This window comes from Equus przewalskii, chromosome 17 (genome assembly GCF_037783145.1).
Source record: "Equus przewalskii isolate Varuska chromosome 17, EquPr2, whole genome shotgun sequence".
Lineage (NCBI taxonomy): Eukaryota > Metazoa > Chordata > Mammalia > Perissodactyla > Equidae > Equus > Equus przewalskii.
This window is the reverse complement of record NC_091847.1, coordinates 71,342,966-71,364,278: the sequence shown is the minus strand read 5'-3', so window position 1 is coordinate 71,364,278 and position 21,313 is coordinate 71,342,966. Positions and strand designations below refer to the sequence as shown.

The following is a 21,313-nucleotide window of genomic DNA, read 5'->3' as shown; positions in this document are numbered from 1 at the left end:
GAGGGGAAGCCACAGTTTATCAGATGTCTGGCTATGCCCAGGGCACAGGGTGGGTAGGTTGCTGAGTGTCTGTCTTAGTTGTCTTCTGCACAACCTCACTACTCACCACTCTATATTCCAGGGTGAAAGCAGGACGAGTTGGTCACAACGATCACTTGTCTGGCCAGTATGCTGCTCTCTCTGCTCCAGTTTACCTGGGGGTGATGAGTCAGAGGGGTACAATACAAAATAATAAACTATACCTACCTGTTGAGAGCCAACCCAGCACTGTCAAGGAGTTGGTTCTAAGGACGGAATAAAATAAAGATACCTGGCTATTGCCCTAGTATATTGTGAATGACACGTGAAACAATCAGGAAGCAGTCACACAAAATAGTCTTAACTACAGTACAGGAAATGGAGGAGGAAGTAGGAATTAATATTTCAAAATTTCAATGGAATTTATTTTGAAATTTCTCAACTTGGCTTGGAATAGTGAAATTTTTATTTTGGGGAGGTATATGAATTTTACAGGAGTATGGGAGCCCCCCAAAGATGGGATGGAAGGGTTTAATCTACACTTTAGAATTAAAATGTAGTTTCTGTCTCCCAACTATTCAAAAAGTATTCCACCTTCAATTCTGCCTCTTACAGTATTATGGACTTCTTTTTTAGAGACCCATGAAACTCTTTTTTCCTAGTGTACCATAAATTAAGTACTGATTGTACATAAATTGAGATAAAGGCCTAAATCTGCTATGCAGCTTATAAATGACTGGTTTTAAGTGAGATATAATTTACTTGAAAGCTTGTAGGAAGAGCTTTACAATACAATAGCATTGCAAATTCTTATTATTGCTAATTATAATTGCCTGTGCCATGTACCTGCAGCACAATAAAACAGAAGCTACAAGGGTGAGGGGACACCCACGTGTCACTCAGAAATATTTGGCAAGAGAAGATAGTTATACATATATATGGATGAATCTGATATAAATCAACTGCATAGTTTATTCTAGGTTTTCCTAATAAATCTGAAGGAATTTGATGTTTGGTTTTTAATTTAGGGAATTATTTCAATATAGTAATATAAGTACATTTACTACATTTCAACTATATTCTTAACAAGGGAGTAAAAGGATGTAAAGTAGGTTGATTCCTATCTTAGGGAATTTAGAGGTTCATGTCCATCTGATTTGGAGTTAAGATTAAATTTAAGTATGACTGTTTCTCTTGTCTCAGAGAATCTGCCTCCGTCTCAATTCCAAGATTTGTAGCACATGAAAAGATATATACTACAATACAGGTTTGATACAAAAATCACCATATTTGCAAACGTTGTGGTTCCCTGGGGAGGTTGAGAAGCATCATACTTCTGTGAAACTTCAGATACGTGCTTTTTCTCTGTAGATGGGGGCAGAAGGCATGGAAGGAGGTGCTTCAGGAAATCAGCATTCACGGAAACTTGTTAGCTTTACATTGTCAGGTAAGGCTGTCCGTAAGCGTGGTGTCCAGTTTGCAAGTGTGCAATTTCAGAGGCATGAATAGTCATTCTTTTCTACACACTCATATGTGATATGTGAACTAGTTGTTTATTTTTTTGGTAATACTTCTAGAAATTCAAGTATAACTCTTACAATGATAAAATTAGATTATTGATATAAACTTACAACTTATTTATTCTACCAAGTTTTCTGGTGATAAAAAGACCATAACTATGTATAGTTACTTTTTAAAAAAAAAAAAAACTGCAATGTAACATGTGCTAATCCCACAGGAGAGCTTTGATTATTGAAAGCAATTTGTGCTTACCTTGTCTAAAGAAAGGAAAAATTTGGAGACTAGGAGAAAAAAGCCAAGGGACACTTCTCTTTCTGTGGAGGAATGCACATAAAAATTGAAAAGTGGATAGGACAATTTTTTTCATTTGTTTTCTGGTTAGTAGAATATTCTAATTGCTTGTGTGTTTATCATACTACTAAAGCACTGTTTTTCAAGTTGTGAGTTGGAACTCTTTTGTGGTTTGTAAGATTTATTTAGTTGAAATCAACAATTTTTGAAACCAATTTAAAAAAAAATAGACAAAAATCAGAGTTTACCACCAAAGGGAAATATTTTTTCATAGAACATCAGTTTATACAAACTGAAAATTTTCACACACAAAAATATACACACCTATTTATGTGTTTACTAGGTTTCAGTTTAAAATGTATTTCACACACACATGTCAAAAAAGTTTGAAAGCCACTGATTTAAAAAAATTAGTTGGCAGCCATAAAGTCAAGGATATTTGGAATGAGCTCTTGAAACAGACAACTGTGATGCAATGCATACAAAATAAAGTCTAACAGACATCTGCCACTGTAAGACGTTTTGTTTTTATTTTTCTATAGGTGTAGTGCTTCTGAAATTTAAATTAGATTCATTTCTTCTTGGCAGCACAAAAATGTTGTGAATGAAAATAGACATTTTCAAGAATGAGAGTTAGACGGCTGATTGAGAGCAGAATGCCCATGATGCACAATTACCACATGTGCTTAATTGTGCACCCTAGTTCACTGCTGGTGCCTGGCCTTCTGAGGATCTGTGTCTCTTCTAGCATTTCCTTCTTCCCACTTGAGATTATTTACTATGAAAGCCTTTTTTATTTTGGTTATATGGTGAGTCTCAGAGGTTGTATACTGGTGGCTTATGGTTCAAATTTGACCAATAAATATGTTTTGTTTGGAACCCTCAGGGTTTAAAAAATATTTAGGTTTTTAGGAGGGCACCTAGAAGTACCCTTGCTGTGGTACTGCTCCCCCATCCCCTTATCTGTCTGTCTCCTGGAAACATTTCCATTGGCTGCCTGCGCTCTAGACACTCACAGTCCTGAGGGGCGGCAGGTACAGAAATCCTTCATTTGTAGGTAGGGAGCAATTAGCCAACTTCCAGAGCTCAGAAAAGAGTGAGACCATACCAAGAGTTTTCTAAGTTTTGAATCATTGCCCTATGCTTTCAAGTGATCAATGTCATTCTAAACATAACACACACATATTGATTTTGACTCCAGAGGGTATGTTAATTAACTCACCATGGGAGAATGACCATGTGAAAGTCGAAAATCCCAAGACATCTTCCTTAAAAAGTGGGAGCTAAGCTTTGGAGCAAAGCCAAATGCTTCTTCTTTAAATACAACTTCCAACATTTCACCTCTATACACATGGCAGCTAGCTACCTAAAATCTGTTTTATTTCCTACCACAGAGTCAGATATTTGCAGATGGTGTACAGAAATTGCTAAAAATTATAGAAAATGAAAGCAATTCTATAATGGCAACTCCAAAAAATGAACCTGATTGTAGTATATTGACAGTGGATGATATTATTTATCCAAGAGCATGGAAGCACTGTAGAATGGCTGCCTGCAAATGTTCTACTCTCGATTATTTTGGATAAGTAGGGACACAAATAATTGAACTCTAGGACAAAAACTGTGTTCTGATTGATATCTTAAACCTCTTCTCCAAATAAACCTTTAAACTAAGATGTTTAAAATGTCCTACCTTTGTGACTTTGAGTCCTTATTAGGTGGTGTGGATATTTATGAGCAATAAAATATATTGAAGAAAAAAGAGACAAGCAAGAGCAGAAATGAGATAGATAAAGAGAACTGAATAACCAGACTATAAATAATTGGTAGTATATTGTATTTAATAATGAAGATTTATTTGTACAGTGTCCCTTGTGGGCAAGTTTAGTATAAAGATTATCTAACAGTGACATCTTTCATCACAGAGACTTAATCTTCTGGTGGCATGCTTTTTGTTCAAAGGAATGTTTGCATGAATAATTTAGCTTTGTCAGATGTCACAGCAGCCATTTCTGTACATGTTACTTCTCATTTACTGCAAAGAAATACCTTGTTTAGAAGTAAATTTAATATCTAAAGAATATCATACTTCTGTCTTTGAGTCCAAGGCGAGCATAATCAAGAAAGGCAAGAAAATAAATATGTAAATTGCGTTTTTCTCTCAAAGCTATTTTATGCTAAATAAAGCCAAGTGAAAACGTGTAGCATTATTAAATTGATAGTAAAATGCAAATGGTGTATTAATAGTGACTTCATAGTTTATGAAGTACTAGGAATGGAATCTATAAGGCTAATGGGATTCGGCAGCTTCTCAGAAGTGCCTATCTAGTTCTTTACTCATCTTTCCCGCCTCCCACTCCTTTTCAGATCAAAGATCTTACTGTGTTTCATGCAGTGTTTTTAACATAAGGTCCTCTTGATTGAATTTTTCAATCTTTGCCAACATATTAGACTGCCTCCCTCTACTGCCGGTTATGTGTCATTAGACAGTCCCGGTCTGTTTTCATCACACGCATCTAGGCCACTAGTTCTTGTTGGCCATTGGTGTACTCCTCCAGGGAGTGCTCCCTAGAGATATGGCTCTGTGGGCAACCCTAAGCCAATTCTGTCCTTGTGAGAAAGACTTTGTGTCTCAGGAAGGGCCTTGTGTAGGATGACCCTGGTGACCTCCTGTAAATTTAGGGTCACTATACAAAGTCTGTTCCCTGGCCGATCTGGGTAATCCAAAGGTCTTTGAAGGTTTCAAGGCCATCTGCAGAATTTCTATCTGAACCAATGGTCAGGACCTCCCTAGACTGATCATAATGACATGACGTTACCCAGAAACAGTCTATTCTTCCAAAAGCTTTCAGGTTCACTTGGCTGTCAGGCCAGCCTTATTCAAACTGATATTCTCAGAAAGGCGTTGGGGGACTAAGCAAAGCCAGCTTTGTGTCCTGACATTTTGTATCTCGTAGCCTGACCATTTTTAAAATGTCGGTCTCTTCACTAGCCAGAGTTTGGCCAGAACTTTTAGCAGCTCCCATATTAGGAAATAACAACTGGTAAATCTAAGATGAGTTGTGGGATATTCATCAAATACTTGTTAGCTAAAAGTTATTGAACAAGTAACCTTGCAGTTATTTAAAATAGCAGGTAGCATTCAAATTTTAGAAATATAAATAGATATATAAATCTCCTCTGTTCCCCTAACATTCATTACATTTGTGGAATATATGTGACATTCTAAATGTGATACAACTGGATGTGTGCTCCAAAGTTTCACCCCCAATTAAACTTAGTCAGTGCATTCCACACATGTATGTAGAAGATTCATTTTTCTCTCATGAAGGAACATATTGGTGTTCCTTTTTAATAAACTGTTTACTAAGGATTTCTCTCAAGACATTGTTTGAAATGCTGGTTGCCAAACCACGTTGAAAAAGGTGGTGAAGATGCACATGTTAGAATGAAGATGGTTCCCAGGAAAAGTCAGTTTAGGTATGTAAGGTGGTGGTAAAAGTTTGGCTTCATTTTTGCAGCCTGTTAGGAAACACCCTGCTAGAATTAGTCATAACCCACTTGTCCTCACTTATCTAAGCAATCATAATCTGAATAACTTGGTTATTGTTTTGCCAAATAGATTCTGTGTAGAGTGTCCTGTGTGATTATTTAACAACAAATTGTCATTGAGTTGCTTGTTCTAATCAGGATATGTGAATCCTTCCTCTCCCTCTCTCTTCCCCTACCCTCTCCTCCTCCCTTTCTTTGTCTTTAAAGATCTTAGAGCAGTCGGACTAAAGAAAGGGATGTTCTTCAATCCTGACCCTTACCTTAAGATGTCCATTCAGCCAGGGAAGAAGAGCAGTTTCCCCACCTGCGCCCACCATGGGCAGGAGAGAAGGTCCACCATCATCAGTAACACCACTAATCCAATTTGGCACCGAGAGGTAAGATGATCCTCCAAGGTCTTCTACTTGACGGTTAGGATGTCGGCCAACTCCATCTCTTTCCTCTGGACTCTGTGCATCATTGAGCTCTTTATGGGCATGGGCGGGATGGTTGAGGTGTCTAGAGCATCTGTCAGAAAGAGGGTACGATGAGATTGAGATGGTCCTTTCTAGCCAGGGCCAGGTCTGGGATAAGGCATGTGAGGCACTCACCTCAGATGCACGATTTAAAGGATGCCAAAAAACCCAATAATCCAAATAAATATTTCCATCTAACATTTTTTTAAAACATCAAAATCAATGCAAAAAGTTCCTGATGAACAAAATATCAAAATTTTAAGTCAGGGCAGGATCAGTAACAGCGCCTTGCAGAGCCATATTGGAGCCCGAGGCAGGAGGAAAATCAGTAATACTGATTTTGTTTTTATTAAAAATTTTTATATTTTCTTGTAGCCTATAACAGTACAAATTAAAGGAATTTCTCTCCCTATGGGCTTTGGCAAATGTTTTTTGGATTTCTAGATTTCGGTTAATTAAGTGAGCCATGCAGAGAATTGTCATCCTGAGCGAAGCCGGGTTGTGTTGACGGTACTTAGACTTCCTCACAGCTACGTCCTGCTTCCAGTCATCTTAGTGCACCTGTCGGTGAAAGCAAATGAAGGGTTTTCTCATTAGAACTGCTGAAAGTCAAAGAATGAACAGAGACATCGCTTCCCATGGAGTGAGCAAAGCATGAGTCTCCCACCATTTCTCGCGGATGCGAGGCACTAGTGTTAGAGTGTCCTTGGATAAACCTTTATTGGCACAGGAGTTACACAGTTAATTCGGTCATTCCCTAAATGTTTAATGGCAATATGTTGCAACAAGGTTGTAGAAATATTTCACGGGAGAGGGAGATAATTCAGGGGCTCTAAAACCAATTGGAGAGAAGATGTGGCTATTTGAGACTGGCCAGCACAGAAGGATGTTCCTCCGGGGCAGTTCTTATGGTTATTTAAATGGATAAATATTGCATATATTCTTATACCTGATTTAAAAAACTATTTATGGTCTCCAAATAGTAAATAACTCTTAAAGGAATGCCACTTAAGTTAACACATTAGAAGCCTAGAAGAGATAAAACTTATCTCAGTATGAGCTCTGGAAGGCACATAGTGGATATACTAATGACACTAGCAATAACTTTATTTCCCAACATTTTATATTTACAAAGTTCTTCACCATGTTCCCAGTGCAAACCTGATAAGGGGGCAAGGGGATGAGATGTTCAGCTCTCCAGTTTGGTGATGAAGAAGCAGAAACTTAAAGTGTTTATGTAACTAGCTACTCAGAGGCAGAAATAATGCTTAAACTCAGCTCTCTTATTCTAAGCAAGTGCTTTTTCCATTAAGCAGATTACTAAACTGCATGGCCCTTTGGAGAACTTTAATTGTTATGACTAAATAAACTTAGTGGCGCCTAAGTGTCAAGCTGGCTAGCACCATTCACATCACTGTGGTTGCATGGATGCTGTCAGGGAAGGAGTGAAATGATTCGGGTTAGATTCTTGGCTCCATCACTTACTTTTCCTGAGATCCTCATCATCAAAAAGAAAATTTTATCTTTGTAAAGATAAAATGAAGACAATATATGTGAAAGTCGCTGTAAATGAGGAAAGCTCTTTCTGTGAATTTTGTATCCTTATTAATGTCCAATCCCATTTTCTCCAGTGGCGTCCTTGAACAAAACAAGAAAGCTTGTCTTAACCTCATACTTTTATTTTTCTCTCCCAGAAGAAATGACCCTGTGTGCCTTTTAAATTAAGTAATCTCCATTTAAACATTGTTTTATTTTAATATTGGTCAGGGAAACCACAGTATTCTGCAGATGTTCCGACTTTAACCACTAAGTGAAGGAGTATTTTAACCTGTGCTGTGCAACTAACTTCATGATGACATGGTATCAGGAATTCAAATTGCCGTTAATCAAATACGTTGGTTCATTCTAAACCTTCCTATAGCAGGATATTAAATTTCAAAGCATTAAGATACAATAATGTAGTGAGTACAAAAATTGTATTGTGCATAATTTAATATTTGATAACATCTGAAACCGTTGAACCAGGAAGGGCTGGATGATTGAAGGGACTCCTTTGTCATGCGGATCCTTCACTGTTGCTTTTTAATCATTGTGAATGTTAATGATTCTGAGTGAATAAAAGATTGACAATAGCTGCGGATAATTCTAGCAGTGGAGAGTCTATATGTCGTTAGGATTTAAGAGATACCATTTTCTATAGTAATAAAATGATATAATTTCATACTTGTCTTTCTTTTGAATCAAAATGTTATCTGGTTTTGTTTCCAGAAATATTCCTTTTTTGCACTTCTTACCGATGTCTTAGAAATTGAAATTAAAGACAAATTTGCCAAGAGCCGTCCTATCATCAAGCGTTTTCTGGGGAAACTCACCATTCCGGTGCAGAGGCTGCTGGAGCGGCAGGCCATCGGGTAATCAGCCCTCACTGTGGGCATCTTGTTGAGATTTGTTTGTACAGAAGCAACTGAAATGATACTTTGTAGTCCTAGGACTTTTCTTACTGATAAGAAGTGGTAACATAATTCTTTTAGAAATAAAAGTACCGGATATTCATTAAAATGTGCAGGACCAAAAGTCCACTGTTTTAAGTATGTACCTTGTTTTCCCTTGGTCTCTGTCTTTCCCATCACGTACCTACTGTTAGCACTTCAGTGTCCTGTCAGAGTGCACGATTATTTTTGAGTGTGTTGAAATCTGCCGTGAATGCCTCTCCCTAGAGCGAGAGCCTAGTGTCAGGCTGACGTCTCCCTCATCCTGATTATTCCCACCCGGAGAACTTGTGATTCCTGAAAAACAAAGCCACCTTGTTTTGGATCTGTTTAAAACATGACCTAGACCCTGAGGGGGTGTTACAGTGGAGCTCCTAGACATATGCATTCATCCGGGTAACTAAAATGTACTCATTGAGAGAATTTTAAAATGTGATTCAATGTCTGTTCTCTTTCTGTGAGGCTTTTGCAAGTTGTCAATAAGGTGGTGAAGAAGTCATCACATGCCTCCATCCCTCATTAGAAATGGTGTCTATATTTTTACACAGTAAATACCAGCAAAGCCAGTTACACTGGTACTCCGAGGTAGCACTGGGAGCAGCTTTCTTGTCTCTTTTTCATTGTAGGAGAACATTAAGAACAGGTGGCAATAGCAGTAGTGGTAGTAAGGGTATTGGTAGCAGTAGTAGTCGCAGCAGCAGCAGTAACAGTAGTAGTAGCAGCAGAAGTAGTAACAGCAGTAGCAGTAGGAGTATAAAACAAAAGTAAACGAAAGATGCTGAGAGCTTCCTCTATGTCAGGAGTTAAGAACATCACGCCCATTAGCTCCTGTAATCTTCTCAACAACTCTGCTAGTTAAATAATGGGATTATCCCCATTTCAGAGATGAGGAATCTGAGGCTAGCGAGCAAGTGGTGGAGCGGAGATTTGAGCTCAGATCAGTTTGCTCTAGAACCCTATAAGGACTGGCGGTGTTGCTACATTTCTCTAGCTAACTGAGGGAGCTTGATGGTTCATATTCATTCTGCTGCTAATTAACTGTCCTATTTCAGAAGTCACAGTTTCCCTGGGCGTTAGTTTCCTTATCCGAAAAATAAAGCATTTAGACCAGATGATCTCTAAGGCCCCTTCAAAATCTGAAACCAGTGAGTTGTAATTCTCTGGTCATCATAGGCAATGGAATTGTGGTTGAGCCAGCCCATGTGAAGTAGAAATATTATACTGCATTCTAGCGTCCTGGTTTATCTGATAAAAGCTGGGAAATCACATTTTTAAGGATAATTATTGCTTCTTGTAGAGGTAATATACTTTGGGAAATTTTTAAAAATTATTTTTAGGATTTATAGAAAGTGAAAGATTATAAAGAGTGAGAATTAACCGTGGGAAATACATCTATCATTTAATTTATATAATTATAATCATGTAATTTAGGAAATTCCTGTGACACTTGGTAGAAGTGTTGATTTCTCTATGCCAGTAAGAATGATCAAGGGAAAATAAAATCTTGTCAGTGCTTGAAACTCTTGTTGACTTTTCACTTAGTCTTTTAAAGAACTGGACACCAGAGAAATGCCGGTCATGGATTCCATGTATACTGGAAGAAAAGTCCAGCATGAGCTCATAAAATTCGGAATTATGATATGTTTCTATATAAGTACGTTAAAAGCATTCTCTGTTACTGATACTTAGGGATTTGCTTTATTAAGTAAGAATGACAGTGCACATTAGTATATCAGCTATTAACATCTAAATATATATTTCTGATCTAATTATTGCTTTTCATCAAGTAATTGATACATCTTGAAGAAGTTTGGATTTTCATTACTTACATGTTTGGTAGATTGCAACTCTCTGAAGTGGTTGAGGTTTTACAGGGTTCGGTTTTAGAGGATGGGCTAGACCTCCTTGCTAATTACTATTTTGAGAGCATTTGTTTGAATGTGACATTTTTCATAGAGTGGCCTGCATTCTGTCCAAGAATCACATCACTTTCCCATGCTTTGTGAACTGCTCTGATCACATCAGTGAGAGACTGTCTCAGCCAGGTAGTGCGAGTTCTTGGCACTTATTCTTTATAATTACATATCATAATCATATATAATATATTGTTCACAATAATATATCACAGCAACAGGCAGGATGACTCAGATGCGACTGGTTGAGAACAAGAAAGCAGGTGAATCCCTGACAGGCACACAGCAAAGACGGAGCCCTTGACTCAGAATCTCTGAATAGGGAGGATTTCCTGTATTTATAGGTTGAGTAGTTGAACTGAGTATCTTATCAGTTTGGCTAATAAACAGCACTAACACCTGCTAACATTCTTTTCTCCCAGTAAAGAGTCTCATTTGTTCAACAAATATGTGTGTCTGTGCACACGCAGATGTATATAATGTCGACTAGATGTTAAACACTGTGTTGTGTTGGGGAATGTGATCGCGAGCAGAACCGATGGATGCCGTTCTCTCCTTACGGTTCCTCCTAAACGTTTATTTCCTAGTTAAAATCCATCACTTTTATAAATCTTTATCATCAACAGCAACACTTTACTTTTATTGGCCAAGGAGGAAGAAAGGAGAGTCAGTTTATTTTTTACAAAGAAGTGACGATTTTATTATTCCAGGACTGAATGTCCAAAGAGATGAGTGAGGAAGCACGATGTTGAGAGCAGGGCCATGCAGTTTGCTGCTGGGTTCATGCATTAGTGGGCAAAGGTGGAGCACCTGTGTGTGTCAGGCACTGTTTGAATGCTGGGAAGACAGTGCTAAGCGAGTATTATGCAGATAGAGCCATTCTATAATGTTATTTGAGCACTCTAATGTAAAAGCATTTAACATACCTGTAATGTCTAATAGTTACAAACGCCTATATATCCCTTTACAGAAATTTTGTTTTAATTCCAGTTTAAGTAGAAAAAACATTGTGATAGCAGTTGCATTGAGGTGAGCCACGAGTAAATGTCATTAAAATGCATGCTACCAAAAGCAGCCTAGAATCGCTGAGAATATACCTAAAATGAGATCATGATATGGTGACTGCAGAGTAGGGGCTCTGTGTCAGATGAATCTGTGTTCTAATCCCGGTTGTGTCACTAAACAGGTGTCTGGCCTTGGGCGAGGTCCCTACCCTCCCTGTGCCTTAGTTTCCTCCTCCAGAAAACAGGGCCACCACCTCCCTCACGGGGAGGCAGAGCCCTTAGCAGAGTGTGCGTGGCACACAGTAAACACTCAGTGTGGGGAAACAAAGCATTTTAAAAGCATCAATCAAGTAAAAAAATTATTACCATGTTTCTAGGGAAGACAAAGAAAAAGGTAAAGGAAATAATCTTATTGTTTTAAGAAATTCTTGAACTAGGATTTCACATTAGCGTATGTTCTTTTCCATGGATAACATCTATGTAGACTTGTGCTGAGGGGGCAGAGAAGAGCAAACAGAATAGTTACGCAGATTAATGATAAATAGCAGACTAGAGGCTCTAAACTGTGTACCGGTGCAAATATGAGGTAGACGCATTGCTTTCCTTCTGAAGTTGCCATTAGAGGGCAGTGTGAGAGCAGAAATGGTGAGATTTGGTACTGTCCCTTTGATTATTTTCCTTAATTAAGAATAAATCAGATTCAGAATGAAAGTTGCTTGCATACAAGGAAATGATGTAATTGCATTTGACTTTGATAAATAAACAGGGAATTGAAAATGATGGACAACTCAATCCTTGAGGAGGCTGGTAGCCTGGGCCTGGGCCTAAGGTGGTGCAGAAACTGGGCAAGCCCAGTTCTGGTCCCCTCCAGGATGCCACCAGGTGTGGCGACAAGACCCCGCCCCAGTGGCATATCTAACTTGTCCAGCCGTCCCGTCAGGACCGCTCACAAGCCACCCTGAGCATCAGTGAGAACCAGGCTCCCCCCAATGAGGGCCAGCAGCTCCAGCGCCTTCCTTTGCACGTGAGGAGGGGGAGGCTCAGCACCTGCTGCCCCTCACACAGCTGGAACAGCTGTCAGGGTGCGGCCTGTTCTCACACTGCTCTCCCTTGACTCCCAGCTCCTGTGTTGCAGAAGACAGCAGCAGGTGCCCTCCATGCCATCGAGTGGCAATCCTTACCTGTGCGTGTCCTTTTAGAACTAGCTTCCAATCGTGCTAAGTGCTAAGGAGCCAGGCCCTCTATACTTTAACACCTGAGTCAAAAAACACCTAAAATTTTAGGCTTTTCACAGCTCCTTAATGACTTTCAAATGCCCTTTCCATGGTCACCCTTGGCAGTGACACAGCAAATCAGTGCCCTTTAAAAAAATCATATAATAATACTGTTTTGGATTGTCTGCATCTACTAATAATTGTCCTTATGACAAGATCTCCTTTTATCCCTGGGTTTATAAGTACTTGTTTATGTGAATGAATAATATTGCATTGGACTGTAACATGCCTTTGAGCCTTTTATTTTCTTGTAAGTCTGAAAGTTTTAAGAGCAATATGTGGGATTTGGGGGGTGGCCAACGGGAAGGAGATGAAGGCTGGCCCTGGTGTCATAGGATGAAAGGACCATTTCTCCTCTTACAGTGATCAGATGTTGAGCTACAACCTTGGCAGAAGGCTCCCGGCTGACCATGTGAGTGGGTACCTCCAGTTTAAGGTGGAGGTTACATCTTCTGTGCATGAAGGTGAGATATCTGTATAAGTATGTCGCTGTTGGAAGAACCTGTTAAATCTTACTCAATTGCAGTTTGCATTTGAATGGAATTGATTTGTGTCCTGTTCCAAAAATAAAATAGCTACCAAAGGATTACCTGCTGGAGTTTTCCAAGCAGATATAAAAGCCTATTTATCAAAAAATATCTCTTAGGTTTATGCCTGCGTTCAGAAACTGAGCTGTAGAAATTCCAGCCCAGTCAAACTTACCGGCAATGTATTAATTTAGTAAGGAACAGTGAATCTTAGCAAGTCAGTGGTCCTGTAAAAGGGCCTCAGTGGGATGGCCAAATTCTTTTTTTTTTTTTTTTTCTTAAAGATTTTATTTTTTCCTTTTTCTCCCCAAAGCCCCCCAGTACATAGTTGTATATTCTTCGTTGTGGGTCCTTCTAGTTGTGGCATGTGGGACGCTGCCTCAGCGTGGTCTGATGAGCAGTGCCATGTCCGCGCCCAGGATTCGAACCAACGAAACACTGGGCCGCCTGCAGCGGAGCGCGCGAACTTAACCACTCGGCCACGGGGCCAGCCCCTAGATGGCCAAATTCTTTGAACTGATTGGTGGTAAAGGAATAGGACATTAAAAGTTCTTTCCTTATTGCTGCTTCATTTTCATAAATGCTGCTTTCTCCTTCAGATGCTTCTCCAGAAGCTGTTGGCACCATACTTGGAGTCGGTACTGTGAATGGAGACCTGGGAAGCCCTTCTGATGAGGAGGACCTGCCAGGGGGCCATCAGGACAGCACGGTTTGTTCTAATGGCCCAGTTTCTGAGGAGAGTGCCGATGGGACGCCCAAGCATTCTTTCAGGACTAGCGCTACTCTGGAAATAGACACAGAGGAGTTAACGTCTACTTCTTCCAGGGCCTCACCTCCCAGAGGACGTCAGGATTCACTCAACGATTACTTAGATGCTATTGAACAAAATGGCCATTCCAGGCCGGGCGCAGCTACCTGCTCAGAGAGGTCCGTGGGAGCCTCTCCGAAACTGAGGAGTAGTTTTCCCACCGACACGAGGCTCAATGCAATGCTTCATATCGACTCCGATGAAGAAGACCACGAGTTCCAGCAAGACCTAGGTTATCCATCTTCCTTGGAGGAGGAAGGAGGGTTGATAATGTTTAGCAGGGCTTCAAGAACTGATGATGGGAGTCTGACATCTCAGACAAAGCCAGAAGACAACCCACTGGAGATGGAGGAAGCCTCCATACATGAAGCCGCTTCCTTCGAAGATAAGCCAGAAAATCTTCCAGAGCTTGCAGAGAGCTCATTACCCTCAGGCCCTGTCCCAGAGGAAACTGAAAATGGCCCAGAGTCTCAACCAAGTGCTGACCAGGGCAGCACCGAATTGTGTGGCTCTCAGGAAGTAGATCAGCCCACAAGTGGAGCAGACACGGGCACTTCCGACACATCTGGAGGAAGCCGAAGAGCCATCAGTGAGACTGAGTCCCTGGATCAGGGGTCTGAGCCTTCCCAGGTGTCCTCTGAAACAGAACCCAGTGACCCTGCCAGGACAGAGAGTGTGAGCGAGGCCAGCACCAGGCCTGAGGGAGAGAGTGACCTGGAAGGCGCGGACAGCTCCTGCAATGAGAGCGTTACCACACAGCTGTCCTCGGTGGAGACTCGGTGCTCGTCTCTGGAGAGTGCGCGGTTTCCCGAAACCCCAGCCTTTTCTTCTCAGGAGGAGGAAGATGGAGCCTGTGCAGCAGAGCCCACCAGCAGCGGCCCTGCTGACGGGCCCCAGGATTCCATATGTACTCCCGGTTCTTTACCTGTGCTGCAGGTGCCCAGTGGAGAGGAGGAAGGGCCAGGGGCAGAATCAGCCAATTTACCTGACCAGGAGGAGGTGGGGGAGGTCTGGCAGCGGAGGGGGAGCCTGGAGGGAGCTGCTGCTGCTGCTGAGAGCCAGCCCCAAGAAGAGGCTGATGCTGGTGAGGCCCAAGGGGCTTGCGAAGGGGCCACTGGCCAAGAAGAGGGCGCCACTGGAGGTAGGATGTAGAAGACAGCATGGCTCTTGGCTCAAGCACGTCTGCTCAAAGAGAAGTCTTGTGGTTTTGTCCCTCAATGTGAATTACACTCCCGTCAAAGATTTTCTGAATTCTTCACCTTGGGGTTCAACAATTAGCTTTTTTTAAAAAAATAAGTGGATCTTCTATTGCTGAAATAAGAGGGCTGTAAAATAATACTCTTCCAACTTAAATAATGAATTTGGAGGCTGTGCATCAGGAGTGCAGTGTGGGAACTTGCCCTCCCCAGGAAGATGGCCTGGTGGGCGGGGCGGCCCCTGTCCACACAGGTCCTAGGGCCTGGATGCCTGAGGGCTGGTGCATAGGAGCAAACTGCGCATGTGCATGTGTGTGCTGTGGGACAAGGCATCCTGGGTGCCCAGAACCGGGTCCCCTTGTCTGGGCAGTGCTAAAAAAACAAATAATGAATCTCTGGTGAGACCTGGGTTTGTAGATACAAAACCAAACAGGTCAGCGGCTTCTACACTAGTGTAATACACAGAGATTTCCGGGAACTCCTGAAGTCACTCCTTCTTATATAAAACCTTCAAAACAGAAGGTTATGTGTGCTTTGCATCAAATGTGATATTTTTGCCTTCTGCAGTATGAGAAATGTCACCTCAAAAAAAAGAAATGCCAACTAAGATAGGTGATGCATTCTGAGACTTGAAGGAGAGCTGTTTGAGTGTCTGAGGAGGCGAATTTACACCTGAAATTTGTATTATGTCTTAATGAATGTGGCTCGGTAGAATGGCTCTTTTAAAATGTTCTATTATAGATGCATCAGAAAGTCTAAGGATAATTTCATACGCCTAAATAGCGTAGACTCAGAAATAGGAAGGATTTTCTTGTTCTGCAATTTATTTTTCTACCTAAAGTATCCCCTTCTTTTCTTCCTCCTCCTTTTTTTGCTTTGTTCTTGTTTCCTTCATTATCTTGCGTCCATTATGTGAGCCTGAAGCGTTAGTGCGTGAGCAGGACAGAGGCCCCCATGGGAAAAGGTAGGGAGGGACAGACGTCTGCCTAGAGGACCCGCTTCTGACTGAGCATTCACCTGCTGTTGTCCTCTTTAGTTTCTGGTTCCTCATATGGGAAATAAGACGAAAGAGAGATAAAAGATTAGCCCCAGAAATTAGATGTTAGATGTTTTTTTGCAAAGGCTGTTTTGACATTGATGGGGAAAACAATACCTGGGTAACTTTTTACCTTTAATCCTAGGTTCTCAAGCCAACGGCCACCAGCCATTGCGATCACTGCCTTCAGTGCGCCAGGATGTTAGCCGGTACCAGAGGGTGGACGAGGCTCTCCCACCAAGTGAGGACCTGTTAACTAAAGGGCTCACCTTGATCAAAGGGGGCAAGGGTGGCAGGACCCACAGGACCTAAAAGATGGCTGCCCAGTCCCTGAGGTGAAGGGATCTGGAGATATTAGATGTAGTCTGGAAAGTGCTAGGCTGATGACTGCTGTCTCGCACTGTTCCTCCGAATGAAAGGGCAGCTGGGGGAAGAGTAAACACTATAATGTCATGGAGTAAATATTGTAATCAGGAAATTAGATCCAGATATTTTGGATAGTTGGGTATATAATAGAATTTTTCAAAACTGTGCCCAACCGGTGGCATGAATTTTCGGTTAGTAGACAAGTTGGTATCATCTTAGAAAAGCCTCCTTCTGTGTAATATACTGCTTTTTATTCACTTACAACATTATAAATCATTAAATACAGACCCCTGATTTCTTTTCTTAGGGATATTCAGAGAAGTGTTATTAATTTCAGAAATTAGTCTACCATTTATCTGGATCATGACAATTATCCGGGGATTTGAAAGATAATTTATTTCTCTCGCTTTCAAGAAACACATAGCAGTTAAAGGAGAGATGGTTGATGATCTGGGATGCTGGGAAATAGTTGTGTAACCTGAATTCAAAGGTCAGAGTGCTACCCATCGCCAATCATAATCTTGACATAATTTAAATTCTGTTTAAGTTTCTACAATCCCTTAAAGCAATATTGCTCTGTGAGAGCAAAGCATTTTGATGAAGAGTAATAAAGCTCAGTAAATACTGCTTTTTAAGAAACATTGGAAATACATGTTTCAGCCTTATTGCTTTTCCTTCTCATCCACTCTCTCTACTCACCCCTCTTATGTGTGACCGTGACAAGAGGCTGAGGCCTTTGGCCCTCAGGGTTTTAAAAATGGTGGGACATAAAGGGAGGGACTATGCATTTAAAGGGCTAAAATGCCAAGTGGTTAGTTTTGGTGAGTGCTGACAGAAAACTGAATGGTAACTATGTACAATTCATCAAAATATTGGCTTGAGCCTTTGGAAATTCTCTTGTCTGCAGATCCTTCTCTTGTTCATGTATTTAGGTAACTGAGGATGGTTTCTCATAGGAAACATATGTTTTAAGCAGTTTTAAAAAATAGACTAAAATTAATTAACCATTGTGTTATCTTAAGCAGATGGGGGGAAAAACCCTTCTTTATTGTTTACCCTTGGAAAAAAATTAGAGGCAGAAAAGATAAATATCCCTGGGAGATATTTAGATATAACTGGAGGAAAATGAATTAGGAACACGAGGAGAGAATTCTGGGAGAGCTTTATTTATAGGGGTATGTGGATTACTAGTAAGGAATTAGAGTTTCAGGGGCCTGGACAGGAGGCATAGTATTGCACTATGTGTGGATAAATGGCCTTCTCCCGGCTACATCCAATAGCTCTGAATTTTGTTGGACCATAATATGGGTCTCTAGATTGCATTCAATAAAGACAGGCACTTTCTTGCTGAAATTATGACCACTATTTGTGATAGTTCAATGCATTTGTTTAAACACTGATATTTGTGTTACACAGAGTACATCTTAGAATTTTTAAAAATAAACAATTGGCAGTTCATTTTAATATGTTGATAAATCCAAAAGTAAAAAAAAAAAATTTAATAGTATGTCCAATTTAATGAGTGACTGATGAACAGGAAGAAAATTCTTAAGACATATTCCCTCTTATGCAACTTGCAAATTTGGGGATTTGTATTATCAGGGATGGGTTACAGATTATGGTCTGAGCATACCTGATAACTGTTCAAAGCTGTCCCCACACTGCTTTGCCCCTTCCTATCACCAGTCTGTTTCCTCCTTCCAACGGTCTATTAACACTTTGCTGCCCCTGCTTGTTGTCTGTCTCCATCCCAGCCTGTTCTCTGCCTTCCTTTCCTCACCGGGCAACTCTGCTGCTCTCTCTGGCAGTGCCTCTGCCTTAGAGCTGGGCATTCTGCATTCCGCCTTTACTTCTGCCTTCTGCCTTCACACTGCGTCTCCCGGGAGGCTCAGCTAAGGGGCATCTGGTTGGAGCGTGCAGACTGATCCGTCTCTTAAATGACCTGGCTGAATTCTTTTAAGGCCAAGACTTAGACTTTTAGCACTATTAATTTTAATAGCTCAAACTTGTGTAGTTACTTACAGTTTACAAAGATCTTTTACATGCTTTATCTGTTTTTTATTCTTTGTAACAATTTTGTGAGGTAGGTCAAGCAGGTCTTGCCTGTAATTCATAGATGTATGGGTGAAAACCAGCTAATCTGATTCTTTAATTTTATAGATGGAGAAATTGAAGCCTGGATAAATTAAGTAACTTGCTTAAGATTGCATACTAGTGAGAGTTGAGACAGAGGCTCAGACATTCCTTCTCTTCTGTTAGGTATTCTGGTCTAAGATTAGAAGGGGCGGGACTATTGTGTGGGTGGGGAATGTAAATTCTGGAAGCCTGGTTATGTTATCTATTAGGTGCACACGACACTTCAAAGCAAAGGGTTTGGGAGTTTCACTGAAAGTTTATTGTATTGTAGGTTTTGAGGTCAGACCTAGGAAAGCTCAAAAAGTGCTCAGCTTTCTTCTCCTTCTTCCCAGCGGAGGGCCCTCATTATAAAAGAAGTGGTCACAGTCACTGGATGAGCAACTATCTCATGGCCCAGACCCCAGACAGGTCTGCTCTGTGAAGCGTCTGTATCAGACTCAGAATTGCCTTTTCCTCTCTGGAGCGTGTGCAGGTCACATCCCCAGACCTGCAGGACAGGCGTCTGAAACATTGCGCCTGGAGCTCTGATGCCCCTCATTCTTGATTCTTGCTTTTCTTTTTCCTTATGATTATTGTTGTTATTTTAGCTCATTGTCACCTTAAAAATACTTGTGTACTAACATATAGTGAGGAAAGCATCCAGCAAACTTATGCTTTTCTCTGAAGATTTCCCCACTCAATTAGGGGGAGTCCGTGGTGCCCTTGCTGTGCTGCCTCACTCTTAGAGCTGGCCCTGTGCTGGTCTTCTCGTCAGTGTTAGAACTTAGTCTCTGAACATTGAGTTGATCTCTTTTGTTGCAAAGCAATTTTCCTTGTTTGTTTGCTCGTTCTTGTAGTCCTCTTCCTCTGGCCTCAGGATCTGGGAACAGACCTCAGACTTAGTACAAAGACTGCTCAGCTGTGATGATGATCACCAATTGGTTCTCCAAATCTTGTTTTTTTTTTTTTGCTTTAGGCTATGGACCGTGTGCTGTGACCTTGTGGGCTATGTGACTCCAACCACTGGTTGAGAGATATCCTAATGATCCATACAAAATAAGAAAGTGCCAGATCTCGAGGGCAGCGAGGCACTGTTGAGAGCCTCCCAGGGAGCAGCTTGAACTTGAATATGCGCTGAGGGTCTTAAGAATGTGCTGCGTCTTGCTCTGAGATGATTGATGGTGCTGGGCTGGAGGCCGCTCAGGGCTGAAGTCCACTAGAACATCGTCAGCATGACAAATCTTGGTCTTTTTAGCATTAAGATAAGTGAAAAAAGAATGGCCAGCTCAGCCCCTTCTGAAAAATTATTTTATTTTTCTCTTTTGGCTCCAGTGTAATTGTGACTTAACCCATTGCTGCACTGGAGACAAAAGGGAATTGTTGAATAAGTGTTTTTCCCCCAAAAGGGTAGGAATTGGAACAGATTCAGGATGAACAGTCTGGATTAATGGGCTCATAGGATCCCAGGATTGTTGCCATAGCGTTAGGACTAATGTGTTACTTATGTGGTGGGTTCAAATGGGTAGGTCTGGAAAAACACGAGGGAATGTTTATCATTTTTGCGGTTGTGCACTTTCATTATTAAAGCATCCTTTGAAATGAAAGTTTAAAACAAGACAGTGAATCTGAAAAGTATAATTAATCCTCACTTAGAGTTTCTACTATGTTTAAGGCTAGGAGCTCTTATGCTCTACAGCCTAAAAGGTAGTTTTGAGAAAATAATTGATACTTTTAATCTAAAAAGCTACTTTCTTAAAAGTTGAATATTAAGGTCCAAAATATGCAGCTACTTGAGATTCTTTTTAAACTTTTTATTCAAATATAATATACATACAGAATAAAGCAGATTCTCCCAAAATGAACACGCCTCTGCAACCAGCACCATAGCACTGGCACCTGCAGGTCCCTTTGTGCCTCTTCCAGTCACTAACCCCGCTTCTGAAGGGGAAGAGGAGTGACTATCCTGCCTCCCAAAATCATAGATAAGTTTCACTTTTGTACTTTACACAAATGGTATCATACTTCCTTGACTATTAAAATAAGGAAAAAAATAATCTTTTAAACACTGCTGTCTAGCATTTATCACAAAGCTTAATTTTTTTCCTTAAAGTGCCTTTAGTTCATTATAACTTCATCATCTTGCCATTTTGGTGAAGATACCATGGTTATTATAACTTTTGTATACGGGGTTTATAAATTTGTTTTACAATGTTCAAGTACTTCGTGTGTCTAAATCCAGTTGGAACCAGTTCAAGCCCCACTCAGAGTCCTCTCACGTCTTTGATTCATGTAGACAGCCTGATGCTGGTTTCCCCTGGTAGGTGATTCATTCTGTCTAGACACTTTCTTCCCAGGCTCAGCATTCACTGAGATGTGTTCATATCTTCATCTGATCACCTGGATGGTACAGTGGAGACCAAGGAGTGGTTTGAAGGGAGTCAGAAAGAAGAGTGACGACAGAGGAATCATAGGGACAACTCCTGCCCCCTTCCCAAACATGCTGGTTCTCAAAGTTGAAAATGTCTACAACCTCACATATTCCTGCCTCTGGTGTCCTGTCTAGGGATTGATGCCGTGACAGTAGGCCTTGCATAATTTTACATGCTTTCTAACTCTCGGACTTCCCCTTATTGTTCAGCTATTTCAAGGTGCTATTATATTTGAGTCTCAGGCTGTCTCCACATCTACTTGCTCCTGGATTTCCGTTTGGGGTGTTCAGGCTAAAGTTTAGTTTCTTGTGAGCTTGTC

At 40.9% G+C, this 21,313-nt stretch overlaps 1 protein-coding gene across 5 annotated transcripts in view; it reads left to right on the top strand.

The window, feature by feature from the left end:
- HECW2 (HECT, C2 and WW domain containing E3 ubiquitin protein ligase 2) overlaps positions 1–21,313 on the top strand; it is a 373,452-nt gene that overhangs the window by 244,475 nt on the left and 107,664 nt on the right. For all 5 annotated transcript variants that reach the window (XM_070581715.1, XM_070581716.1, XM_070581717.1 and 2 more), the window contains 6 exons: positions 1,390–1,465; positions 5,590–5,759; positions 8,106–8,248; positions 12,881–12,981; positions 13,644–14,993; positions 16,230–16,325. In XM_070581715.1, the coding sequence (XP_070437816.1) occupies positions 1,390–1,465; positions 5,590–5,759; positions 8,106–8,248; positions 12,881–12,981; positions 13,644–14,993; positions 16,230–16,325 (1,936 nt within the window). The remainder of the gene's footprint in view (positions 1–1,389; positions 1,466–5,589; positions 5,760–8,105; positions 8,249–12,880; positions 12,982–13,643; positions 14,994–16,229; positions 16,326–21,313) is intronic.